The sequence below is a fragment of the Aphis gossypii genome, chromosome 3 (assembly GCF_020184175.1).
Source record: "Aphis gossypii isolate Hap1 chromosome 3, ASM2018417v2, whole genome shotgun sequence".
Taxonomy (NCBI): domain Eukaryota; kingdom Metazoa; phylum Arthropoda; class Insecta; order Hemiptera; family Aphididae; genus Aphis; species Aphis gossypii.
This window is the reverse complement of record NC_065532.1, coordinates 52,161,723-52,175,859: the sequence shown is the minus strand read 5'-3', so window position 1 is coordinate 52,175,859 and position 14,137 is coordinate 52,161,723. Positions and strand designations below refer to the sequence as shown.

At 24.6% G+C, this 14,137-nt stretch overlaps 1 protein-coding gene across 4 annotated transcripts; it reads right to left on the bottom strand.

Annotated features, from left to right (window-relative positions):
• Positions 1-2,270: 2,270 nt before the first annotated feature.
• LOC114119250 (acetyl-coenzyme A transporter 1-like) lies at positions 2,271-12,149 on the bottom strand. Of its 4 annotated transcripts, none has more exons than XM_050204052.1 (10): positions 11,940-12,149; positions 10,373-10,664; positions 9,246-9,372; positions 8,859-9,018; positions 8,634-8,788; positions 7,778-7,965; positions 5,663-5,847; positions 3,860-3,989; positions 2,769-2,984; positions 2,271-2,636 (listed from the first exon to the last, which is right to left on the bottom strand). In XM_050204052.1, the coding sequence occupies exons 2-10, from the start codon at positions 10,580-10,582 to the stop codon at positions 2,424-2,426; spliced, it is 1,584 nt and encodes a 527-aa protein (XP_050060009.1). In that variant the 5' UTR covers positions 10,583-10,664; positions 11,940-12,149; the 3' UTR covers positions 2,271-2,423. The 4 variants fall into 4 exon arrangements, with proteins under 4 accessions (XP_050060009.1, XP_027836552.2, XP_027836553.2 ...); XM_027980751.2 differs by having other exon boundaries at positions 11,948-12,149; XM_027980752.2 differs by lacking the exon at positions 11,940-12,149 and adding an exon at positions 10,947-11,616.
• Positions 12,150-14,137: the final 1,988 nt, after the last annotated feature.

Genomic DNA, 14,137 nt, shown 5'->3' with positions numbered 1-14,137 from the left:
AAGACGTGTAATATATATTTTTAAAATTTAATACTCATGATATTCAAATAGAAAATAATCTTGAACATAATCACGTAGCCATTGAAAAACGATCATTTGTACACTGTAGAAGGTAAGCAATAGTATCAAGTGCAAAGCGGCAGAGCAGCAAGTAGTAACTCGCGTGATTTTTATTAACTTGATGTCCGCAATTAATATTATAATAACGAAACTCGTGCCCGTAATTGTTTTATTATAATGTTGACCTGAATAATTCGTTCGCAACTACTATAATAGTTTGCAACCCATAAAATACCAGGAATTATGGTTAATTGTTTGATATTTAAAATGGAATAACATTGGAATAACAGTTAAAAAAAAAAATTGAAGTATGTTTTAAACATTAAAAAATCTAAACAATATTTTGTTGTTTAAATAACACGGATGGGTCATTGAGTACTGGCATAGTCAGTTTTTTTAAACGAAGTATTTACCAAGGGTGGATTTTATGATATACATTTAAAAAATGTTTAGTACCACAATAAGCTATTTAAATAGAACTACTTTTGAAAACCCGTTTTGCACTAATACGTATGCATATATGCATATGGTATACAAGCTATAATATTCAAATAGGTACCTGTTAGATGCAAGGTACAATGCTAACTTGATAACCAAATTTTAAATACCTACTACCTACCGGACTGACTAGCTCTCGGTCAAAAAAATTATATAATTATTTTCATTTCATTGATCATTCTAATAATTATGCATTTATGTATACAATATTATATGTGCTAATTACTCATCTACTTAAAAAAACACTATACGATCTATCTTTATTATGCAAGTGAATGGTCGGCCAATGTGGTATTATATTCACTTGCCGATAGCGTTTGTCGAAAAGGTGTGTTCTATATACGAAATACAAATGGTCACTGGTGACATTAACGTCAGTGATGGTTTTTTTTCATCAATTTAATATTACAATAATGTTTATGTATTACACGTGTCTTGGACATTTTTCATTTCAACATTATTGTTGTTATACGCTCTCTTGTTATAAATATATACCTTTAATTAATTTAAATATTATATGATACCTTACCTACATCAAACACTAACGTTTAATTATTTTATTTTTAATTATAAAATCAAAAATATCCATTAATAAAATCGAGTACATTTCAATGGCATGATGTCGAGTTGAGATACACAGAATAAGCGTGTTCTCTCACCGGACAGAGTATTATAATATTATCTTTTAATAATTTAATTATCAATTATTATTATTTACTTTAGTCTGAATTTGCTATCATTCTACAAATATTTTTTAGCATTCTCTATAATATTGTTAATTAATTTTTTTTAAATAAACAATATAATATATAGCTTATATGAGTTGTATAAAGTAATATAATTTTCAAAAACTTTAAATATTAACATATACCGTACCTGTCTGCTGACATATACACTTATTCAAAATACACAATATTTTATAGCATTGGTTTATTTAGTTTAGTAATTTGTGAATTGAACATTGACTTGTACCTACAACGTTGTATTTCTTTCCGAGATTCATTGCTTTGGGCCATTATGTTATTTGGTTGTTTGGTTCCAAAAAGTAAACTACACACACTGTATGGTACCTTTAAAGGAGTGTTTTATTGACATTCATAGAAGAAGTATTATAGTAGTTAATATCTTGTAGTCACTAATATAAGTAGCTATCGTATAATTCAACTAACTGCATAAGGTTTAGGTACTATTGCTATTGAAATATCGGATATTAAAATCAAAATATTTAGGAAAAATGTGGGAGAAGTCAAATGATCATTTTCCATTTTATATCCTATGTTTAAACAATAATAAAAAAATAGTTAAATTCTTTTATTTATACCATTTTTTTTTAAATTGTAATTAATATTCTAGTTGATCATTACACTTTTAGCGCCAACCCTCCGTATAATCTCATTACCATAATATATAGATTATATTCAGCAAATGTATTGTATGTAATCTTCTTTTTAATTTCCTATTAAGATGGGAAATCTTATCAAGGCGACGACATAGAAATATTAATTATTATTATTATCAAGTTACATAATATCGTAGTATTAAATTATGTAAACCTATAAGATTAGATCACTTGTTAGCTGTTTTCATGGGTAAATCTAAGTGCAATAGGAAGATGTGTCTATCAAGGTTTATTTTATTAAATGCCTACACACAAAATAGAAAAAACCGGTTTGAATAATAATCATTTATGAAAAAAAAAATATAAAAAAAACTGTTGCAGCATTATATGTTTCAATCATTTAAGTGTACGTAAGAACGTAAATGATTTTTTTTATTTTATTTTAAAACCAAAATGTTTTAATATACATTATAATATTTAAAATATACTTAGACTTCTAAGTATTTAATATGGCCATTATATGAAATTACTGTGAGGATATAATACATGGTTCGTTTACTTCTTCATTACTTAATTGTTTCCCATGCACCATCCAATGATAAAGATCAACTAATTGGTATTTTTTTAAGATATTTCTAAAACTAAAGTACCAAATGAACCCAAGAGTCGTACATATGAACATTGATATATAGTATCCGTCCACATAAATTTCACAAGATCCTCCATTTGCTTGGCATTGCTAAAAAAACAGATTAAAAAAATTTACTTAAAAATAAACACAATACTTAAACTTGAAGATTTTCTCTTCATTATAAAGTTAAAGTGCATTTAAGTTAATTATTGTTTGAAAAAAATAGTCAACAAATCTTACGCTTTTTAAGTCTTTTGTGTAACATGTATTTTGAGCATCATTTGAACATTCATTTAAAGTCAAAATATCAATTAGTTTCAAAACAAAAGTATTCGGTATTAACCATCCCAAAAAGTAAAATGTGTTGTATAGTGTCATATATGTTCCACCAAAATGAGGGTCACTTATTTTACAAAAGAATGCAAGTAATGTCAGCATCAAGAATAAACTCAACATCTAAAACAAAAATCAAAATTTTGTAGTATTTTGTATTTCTCATAACTCGTAATTTTTTATGCTATTGTTTAATTAATAATATATTATCATATCGTGTGATCTATTAGGTACAATTAAGCGTAAAACTTTTTTTTTTAATATAAATTTAAGGTTGTTAAAACAGCATTATTAAAAAACAAATACATTTTTAGTTTTTTTTATCGCTTTATTTTTTTTTTTTACTTTTCATGACAAAATTCAGTTTTAATTCCTTATTCCAGAGCAGTATATTTTTTGAAATAATTGTAAGCATAAAAATCAAATTTTTATGAGTTATAAGCATTTAAATTTTTAATGAACGCAGTGGAGTATAATCCTTCAAAATGTGTTTCGCCTGCTCCGCTCATCTAAACTTTAAATGAGTACTAATAACTAAAACAAACTGAATAATATCCTGCTTAGGAATATGAAATTAAAAATTAACAGGCTTAGGTTATTTATACGAGGTACTCTTATTGGAGAATCTCATGTATGCTTATTTTATGCTTTTATTTATTGTTGATAAATATTATTATTATTTAAAATATGATAACGATAAAAAAATTTATTTTTTTCTAAAAGTTTGGTTTTATAATTACTTAAAGTTATTTTTTTAAATATTTTCAAAAATATTTGTGTTGTCTGAAATAATGATAATCCATGTATTACCTCGATTTATATATTATTAATATTATATAGTTAGAAATATAACATATTTGTATCATTTAAATAATAGAAAACAAATAAATAGTATAAAATTTAAAACTAGTATTAAGCAATATAGGTGCATAAAGTTAAAAATGATACAATTAAAGGAATATTTATACCAAAGAAGTATTATAGATTAATTAACTCACCTCGCTTATAGTAGATACCAATCCTAATATAATATAATAATAATACGGTATAGTAACAAATTCTTCTTTTTTATATATTAAACTTGGTGTATAATAAACCAATACAGCGAATACAATACCCCAAATTAACCTGGAAAATATTTTGTTAAAATAATATATAATTTTATTTGATTGACACGGCACAACATACAATAATTATATACATAAAAATTAGTGATGCATATTGCTAAATATATTTATAGCAAATCGTTATTTCACAAATTAAATTTATATTTTTGCTCACTAATTTGATTCTTAAAATAATTTTTACTCAATTGTTCTCATTACACTCAAGATGATTTAGACAAGCTCTCTTAACCCGTATATTGATAAGCTTCCTCCAAAAGTATAAATGTTAGTACCAATACAACTAAAATATCACATTTTTAGTTTATATTCTAGCTTTTTATTTTAGCCACGTAACATTTAACTTGCATGAAGTTTTAGATAAATATTTTCGTAATGTGTCCACGGATAGGGGTTTGAGAATAGAAAGATAAGTTAAAAAATCAGAAGTGTTCATAAAAGTTTAAATGGTATTTTACAATTTGTATTGATTACCGTAAAATTATGGATTTATCTTTTCAAGATCAAAACCAAACTATAATTTAAAAAATTATGAATTACGTAATATGATGTTTGAGTGAATGGTTAGGTGAAGATCAGCGGACTTGAAGTGTATTTTTAGCATAAACCTAATTTAAATATTTATTACACCAACTAATAAGATATTTCATAATAATTGTTTTTTTTGTAGAGGTTATATTATCTAGATAAAATCGATTCGTTTTAATTACTATAAGAATGTACTGAGTATAATAGATTATAAACTTAAATAATTATAGCGAATATCAATCAACTTGTATAGGTACATACATAATACATAAAGTTTGACTTAAATTATAGTAACTTTGTACTACTTCTGTTGGTATGACAAGATTATTGTATACATTTTATATTTAATTATCAATTTTTATTAAAATATATCATGTCTTAAATAATTAACTGTCCTTGAATTTTATTAAAATGTATTAAAAATTGATTTTTTTTCTATTAGTCCTGCGGGTTCTAAATAATAATATTTTTATACTACCGTAAATTTGCAACTAAGATTTATTACATACTACTTACATATGTCGTGCATACATATATTATTGCAATATAATTTCTACCATCATATTATAATCTATAATTATTATTATAGTTAAATATGAATAATTAAGTACTTTATTATCTTAAAATGAATTAGGTTATTAGGATTTTTTTTTAATTAACATATTACGTATTCAAACGGAAAGATTTTTATTTTCAGCGTAAAAATGGTCAAACTTATACTTGATATTAGTGTTTGACAGATGTAACCTTGGATTGTAAGAAATTTTGCAATTCATATTCGCATATTCAGTACATGTTCAAATAATTACAGAGGCCTTCGTGGTATGAGTAGGAATCATAGTATTTCTTTCATAGTATTTTCAACTAATCAAATTGTTATATGAGGTATGGCAGAAATATCATTCTAGAAATAACTTATAGTTTAGTTATCAGTGATAATGGAACGATATATAGTGTTCATATTTTTCGTAATTAAAAAAAAACAATCGTAAATCACTATGTAACGACGTAACGTTATAGTAATATTTTCGATAACTATTAAACTATTGTGCATTATTTAAATAAAATAATATAATAATTATGCTCAGCTATAATATTTAACAACAAAATTATGTATATGTTTGATAGCTTATAACTAATTTTATTTACCTGACGGGTGTCATTTTCAGATGGTAACTCATTGGCGTTGAACTCGTAATATATTTGCATATAAACATTGGGAAAAAAAATTTAATTACGTACATTACTGAATTTATAATCATAATGTCATCTTTAGGTACACCGGCGTCAACTAATTTCAGGTTTGTTACAGTCTCCGTTGCAGTAAATCCTATCTAGAATAATAAGATAAAACGTTTCAATAAATATAAAGTCTGCAGTAAAATCATTATTTGCTGAAATATTTACTATTAAAGTATATTCAATTATTATGTATATTTTAAATATTTAAATATTACATTATTATAATAACACTTGTGTATTACACTCTTTTTATTAAATGTCAATATTTTATAATATATGTTAATTAAATACTGATACTTCAGAGCTCGATTAGCCACTGATTCAATATGTGTCTACATTTTTAAATACTGTTACGTTTTTAAATTTTTAAAGTGTTCACTTGTCAAAACTGATTCTTCAGCTATATTTATTATCAGAGTTGTGAATTCTATACACTAAAAAACATGAATAATATACACTCAAAATAGAAGAATATTTAATTAAATTCAAAAATATACAAATTTATGCAAAATATACCAAATAAAATAATTTAACGATTAGGTAATAATATTGCTTGAAGATGAATAAATAGTAATCATAGAATATTAGAATTGTATATGAATAAATATACTTAAGTTATTGCTTTTGGAGCACTCTATTTTTTTTCGTGGTTTGGACCAATAAATGGAAAGTTAATTTATGTACTTCCGGATGTCCAATTACTATATTGAATATATATATATGCATTTAATTACTTCTTTTTTAGGTTACATAGGTATTTAATAAGCCTTAAAATTAAATAATTAAAAAAAGAAAATTATTCCATAGACAAAAAATATTTTTTTCGATTCTCTATTCTTTTATATATATATTTAAATGCAAACGTTAAATATTTTGCTTGAGTGATCTAGTAAAAAGCCGAATAAATACAAAATCTGTGTACAAATCATTTGACAAAATTTAAATCAAACCACTTCTAGTAGGTACTAGAAATATAATCAAAAAAATTGATAAAACAAAGTAATCTAACTTTAAAATAAATGTATGCACAATGTTTTTTTATAGTATCATATTTAAGTATAAAATTGATATTAATTTTTATTCAAAATCATAATTTTTCAACCTAATAAAGGTAGGTAAAATAAAAACATTTAAAATACAAAACTCAGTAGGTATATGTATTTATATGGACTGATAAAAATACACGAAAATGTGTGAAATATAATTTCGTATTTTAGAATAGTTAAATTAAATTTGTACCTCATTTATTTTAAAACCTGAATGAAATTTATTTATATTATAAATTGTTTTATTCACAGCCTTGTAATTTTTATAATAATCAAACATAATGCAAAATGTTAATATTATACATGTAATATTGTAATACTAACCATATATTTTAAGGTATTAAAAATTTAGATTGGGAATAAAATTTGGATAAAAAGGTTTAAATCATGATCTGCAATTGTTAAATATTTTATAAAAATGATAAATATCTACTTAAAATACTTAAATAAATATTTAGTGAACATTTAAAGTCTTCAATATTGTTAAAAAATTGTAAATTAATGTAAATAGTTATTGAATCAGTGATTTTTCCTAAAAGCCGTGGTTTATTGACATGTTTTTTTAACATTTAATTCTACTCAGATCTACATATTTTATTTGGATTGTAAAAATAAAAAAATAAATACAATTCTAAATTTAAATTAATCGAAATATTAAATCTAAAATATCAACAATTATTACAGTATATCTAATTATTTAATTTAAAATTATATTTTTTATTCTTCTTTTTTTTGCATATCATATATATTTATAAATATAATGCTAATGGCCTTAGTAGTTTTAAGAAGAAATTATATGATTTCAAGACCAACAAAAAAAAGTTTAAATTTACATATTAAAAATAAAAGTCGTTATATACTTAATCACTTTAGTATACATTTAATATTATAATATTACAATATCCTAATCAGATAGTTTTAATTAACTTACGATTTGAGAATATAATCTATTATTATTGTTATTGTTATTATTCACCTTTATCGTAAGCAACGCTAGTGCCAATACTTTAATTCGAGGTAGCTTTAAAATTTCCCACAACAGTTTATAATTTTGAAAAACACTGATTTTTTCGTGGCCGTCTTCTTTTGTATACTTTTCTTTTTTAAATAATCCAATAAATAGTGTGAGCAACAAAATTATGATAGCCCAAATATTAAAAAAACCTAAGCAAATAAAAAACATTACAAATATATCATTAAAGTGTTAAATATTAATAAAAGATAGTTAGTCTTACAAATGTCAATAAATTAAACTTTCGTAATGTTGTATTATATGTATGAATATTTTATAAGAGATGTAACAAAGAGTTTTGTCTGGTTAGATAAAAATGTAGAAAAAAAATCATTAGCTAATAAGCTAAGCATAACAGTAAAACACAGTGATGGTCCATACTCTATAGGCACAATTTAAATTTTCTTGGTGGGCTGATCAATTGTATGCCAAACAGGCCAGTGGGTGAAAAAATGTAGGTGTAGATAGTAATATACAAATTAATGCACCTATATTTGTTGTATTAATTAGTATACATGCTGTTGAATGAATTTCAATGCAAATAAAGATTTAAAAACAACTAACAATTCTAAAAATTATTGAAAATTAATAAAATGTGTAAGTATGCTACTGATAAATAATTACAAACCTACATATTTTGTTTATCATATCTACACCAACAGTTATAAAAATTAAAAACTTAATAGTTATGTACGTACAAAGACAAAAGAAATTCGAACCGAGTTATATAATGAAAAATAAACTCAAACGAAAATAAGTCGAATATTGTGTAAAATAATATTTAAAATGTGTGGGTTAAATTTGATTTTCATGTCTGTACTTTTCATAGTTATAACTCCTCCTGTTCCGATAATTGCTCCTAAATATTTGACGCTGAAATGCTCAGATACCAGCAGAGTGAAACAAACTGAACCTATGAACATTCCAATCGGTACTCCTATAGAAGGACACATGGAGGCATAACTCACGTTTTTCCTAGATAAAATAAAATAAGGAAAATGTTAAAATTGTATTGTAAATTAGAGAAATTCATTGCGATGCTCACTTCTTCAACACAGACAATGACCAACCATCGACGGCAATATCTTGAGTTGCAGATAAAAAATTAACGGCGAAAATCATACGCACTATCATTTTAAGATTTGGTTTTCCTACCTCGGGCAACCAATCATCCATATTGTTGGCCATATAAATAAATGTGACTCCTGTTTAATACCAAAAGTTGGTTAATAAATTTTGAATTTACAAATATTGCAGGTACTGTAGAGTAAATAATTTGTAAGCAAGCCAGTTATTATTATTATTATATAGATGATGTTCTATGTTGATATATTGAAGGACATAACTATAGTTTTAATTTATCATATGAACATTGTCGTTCTATATTTTTATACCTTATATAGGTATGTACTGAAAAAATTAATTTACATACCCATTAATATTTGAAGTGGTAATAGCCAGGATTTTCGTCTACCAATTGAGTTTATATAGAGTGCGTCAATAATTGGAGCCCACAAGAGCTTAATGCTATAAGGCCATAATGCTATACTAAATGCTGCCTAAAATTAAACAAAAAATAACAATATTTTACGTACGGTTATATAAATTAAATAATTATTCAAAATATATTATTTGATTTGTTTTATAGTAAAAAAAAAAAAAATTATACTCCATTTAAGATGTTAGATAAAATTAATTAAAACTAAACATGGACACAATTCTCATTTCTTTATTACTCAAATTAATAGTTAAAACTTTATATTTAATACCTGTCATTATCTTATTTTTTAATAATAACAATTTTTATATATTTACAGGGAAATTATTTTATCAAACAACACTCATTGTTTTAAAATGTATTTACGCGCTTGAAAAAAATTGTATTTGATTTCTAGTTGAAATAAAACAATACTTTTAAAAATATTTTTGAATATAATAATTTTTTAAGTATTTTACTTTTTTGAATAATAACATACATTTAAAAATTTATATTATGAAGCAGAATATTTTTTGGAGTGTTTTGATACATAAATTTGAAATTATGCAGAGTAGTTAATGAGTTATACATTTTAAGTTTAGTTGAACAAATTAGTGAAGTACCCTCAAAATGTTGATCAACTACTTAAAATGCTTATAAATTATAAGCTACTAGTCTGAATTTCAATTTTATGATTAAAATATTCCGAAAAATATTTTACTTCAGACTACAAATAAAATGTAAAAAACTTAAAAAATTACAACAAAATATTAAAAATATATAATTTAAATGAAACTGTTTAGTTTTGATTAGAAATTAAGAAAATATTTCAAAAAACGTGTATAGATTTTTAAATAATGTGTGTTTGATAAATGGATCATCCAATATAGTAGCTTTTAAATGAATAAGTACTACGATACTTACTTAAATCAATAACGTTTCATATTTAAAATAAATTCATTTTATCTAAGTTTAAAAACTTAATTTTTTTTTTTATAATATATGTGTCAAGTGTACATTAAACCCTTTTCAAAATATTAAAATTTCATACAAAACAAATTAATATATACATATTTACTTACTTGATCTTCATACGTAATCGTTTCTTTACTTTGTAAAATCAACGGAAGAGCTGTAGATACGCCTATAGGAAATCCTTGTATTATGTATAGTAATATTAATAGGAATATATTCAACCGATCTCCATCCAGGTTTGGTTTTTCTGACTTAGATTTGAGCGATACAACATATACCTCAGCTGAATCATCTTTATGTTTAGTCGGTTTTATCATGATTTTTTATTGTACTATAGAACTTGGCCGTTAACAAACGATTTAGTTTTTAAATTTAACTAGTGAACACAGATTGGTGATACTAAACAAAATAGTTCAATTTTATTTGAATTTTTCCATATTATAATCATTATATATTACATGTTACAAAATTATAAAAAAAGAAAACGGTAACACTGTTGTTTTAATAAGTATTTTTAAGTATAAGTTAATACAAATTCAAAATAATATACATCTAATTTAGTAATCAACGGAAATACAGTAGGTCTTATATGAATTATTTATTTTGTCTAAAGATAACATATATATAATTTAACATAATTTGTTTAAAAATATTTAATAATATATATATATATATATATACTTTTTAAATTGTTATCTTATAAAATACTGTGTTAATCATAAAGTAAGAATTTTATAAACAATTATGAACGTGTTTGCATCAGTCACGAGTAATAAAGATTAAGATAAATATAAAAAAAAAATTTTAGTATTTTAATAATGGCTTGCGTGTAAATTAATAACGAACATTATACCTATCCAAGAAATTATAATATTATCTAACACTCGATTTATTAAAAATACTGGAAATGATTGATATGAATATTTCCCGCGATTTTCAAAAGGGTTGAGGAAGGTATAATAGTATGCACGATGATGATCGGTCAAAGTCCTACGATAGACTGAAAGGTTTATAACCAGTACCTATTTGATGTAGGAACGTTACTAAATTGGTAAAACCAGTTATATCCACAGCGTCTGGCTACACGGAATGTTATCGGTTAACGGTTACGACCTTCACCTTAAGATGATGTCCAATTTCATTTTCACGGGTTTTATGGTTATTATTTAATGTACATCTAGTCGGTCAGAACCACGAGGTTGAGGTAAGTCTGCGAGGTAGGTATGTGCAAAGTACGATTTGCTAAAGTAAATGATTCGCGTGCAGTTAATAAGAAATGTGCAATCCTTTGAAGTGAATTATGAGCAACACTAAACGCACATCCAAAGGAATTTCACAAATGTAATAGTAAATTGCAATAATAATATATTATATGTAAGTACTTGTTAGTTGATCAAGTATAAAAATATTACTTGTTATGAATATAAGACATAGGAAGATAATATCATGTTCCTTAGGTCGTTCGTAATTTATTTATTATAATTTATATTTATTTAACGCCCGGAGACTATTATAATTATTAACAACGTATTATACTTATTACTTACCATACGTATTATCGCAATATTATTTATAAGAATATTATAATAAAATTAATTAGGTATTAATTGAGATAGTACATAACATAATCACGTATATAATAAAAATAAACAAAAATAAATATAAATTACTCACATACTAACCATCATAAATTAAATCATAGTCAATCACATATTATATTAGTAGAGACGTCTACGCATTAATGTGCTGATCTAGGGTACTGAAAATCCATTCACTGCGTTAATACGTGATAAGTAGTCCAGTTAATCTCGACACAGCGATCGCATTTCTTTAGGTGAAGTAATAGTGGTGCTAGTCCTAGTCCAACTAATCTATAGAACCATAGGCATTCAGCTGGTTTGAGCGAATAGTCATAAGTTAGCCGTCTCAGTGATATACTTGTCTTAGACTAGAAAACGATTGGGTCTAAAACTTGTTACTGGTAAGAGGTAGGAGTCAATAGGACCAATGATATTAGTTGTTACGCTCGAAAGCACCGATATAAAAATAAAAAGCTCGGTTATTATATAGAGGTTTGTTTATAATGGACTTCCTCGTCTTTTCAGTTTTTCTGGATTTTTCAAGTAAACTGCTAGAGATATTATTGTATTCTTTTAAGTTTTTATTCTTGTTCGATTTTCTACTCATACAATATTATATAATCAGTGTTATTTTTTGAATCACGACGAAAAATTGAATTCATTAGAAATTGTTGGATATTTTTATATATTTTTTTTTTTTGGTAGTTTAAAATATTGATAAAATAAATAAATAATATTATACTAATATTAAATAAATAAATAAAATCAATTATATAGAATACGTCCAGGGCACTCCTTAAAAACGTCAAAAGAATACAAAAAATGTTGTTCAAACGCGTTATTTTAAAACCAATACAAGAAACTAAAATAGGAGATTGAAATAAATTAAGGATTATCAAGGTTAAGTAGGTAAGCTACTTTAAATAAACAAAACAACTAGGATTTTTTTTTAATAGTTTAAAACAATAACGCGTAGTAAAATGTTTTTTGCGTCAACAACGAAGTTATTATTCGGTACAATTATATTGTAATATTTTACATAATTTTTTATTATATTAAATTAGATATAAGAGATCAGGTTTCATTTAAATAATGAATCCGTGAGATGTATGTGATACGAGTATGGCCTACTAGGAGGAGGTTAATATTATGAACACGTAACTTCTGGTATTTTTATGTCTGTTTTGATAAGTGGTAGGTTTGTGGTTGATTATTTTTTTAAATCAAACTATTGATGAGCATGATACACACATGATATCTTTTATATGTGTAACCGAAAGATAAAGAACAGTCTGTGGGGGGAGGACGATAAGATGTTCGTGTGTCCACGTGGGACGATTACAAACTAATACCGAAACTAAATAGTATGTATTATATAACTCTTAATAATTATATTATGTGTGTGTTTGAGTACAGTGACCTAAGTATACTTTTCAATGATAGCTCCGTTATTATCTTGTTATTGTTAATATTTTAAAAAAAAAACTGGTTTAGAAATATTGAGGTTTCCGTCTAAATCGAATAATTAAACTGATTTGTTGTTTTTTTTTTTACCATTATTTCATTTATCTAAATATCTTGTGTAGCGAAAGTTCTTCTTAATACAAAAAAATTAGACTCGAACTTTTTATCAAACTCCTTCCGAATATTTGTGTTTTTTTTATCGCTTTCGAAGTCTAGACAAGGAAAACTTGTTTAAAAAAAGGAATAATTAAAGTCGTATTTGAAACTCTTATACTATAAAAAACTATCCAACAAATATACTATATACTAGAGACTCTAATAATCACTCCAGGAGGATTAGCCACGGTGACATTGTTTTATAGAACTTGGTTTTAAAAATGAATAATACAAGATTGGTAAAATTGAATTTTTTCAAAAAGTTTTAGTAGAATTTATATTATAAACATTAAGTTTTTCAAATTAATGAGATAAAAATTGATTCAATTGTCTCTGATTAACCATGCATTCCAATAATAACTATTTTGACATTTGTCTTTATCTTGGTTAGAACCACCTCCATACCTAATCAATCTAGTATAATATGATTAATATATGAACATTTTAAAATAAAAATTCATATTTATATTATACAATACATACAATTTAGACCATGATTGACTATGATTGATTAATCTAGAAATAGCAAAAATAATTTCGTTTTCAGATAGTATATAAATGATTACAGCCAATGTTTCTAATAACTAAATACTTTAAAAGTTGAATTAGTTTAATCATTTCCGTCAGGTAGGTATTCACAGTTCACACCACACGAATATATATAGGTAAGTC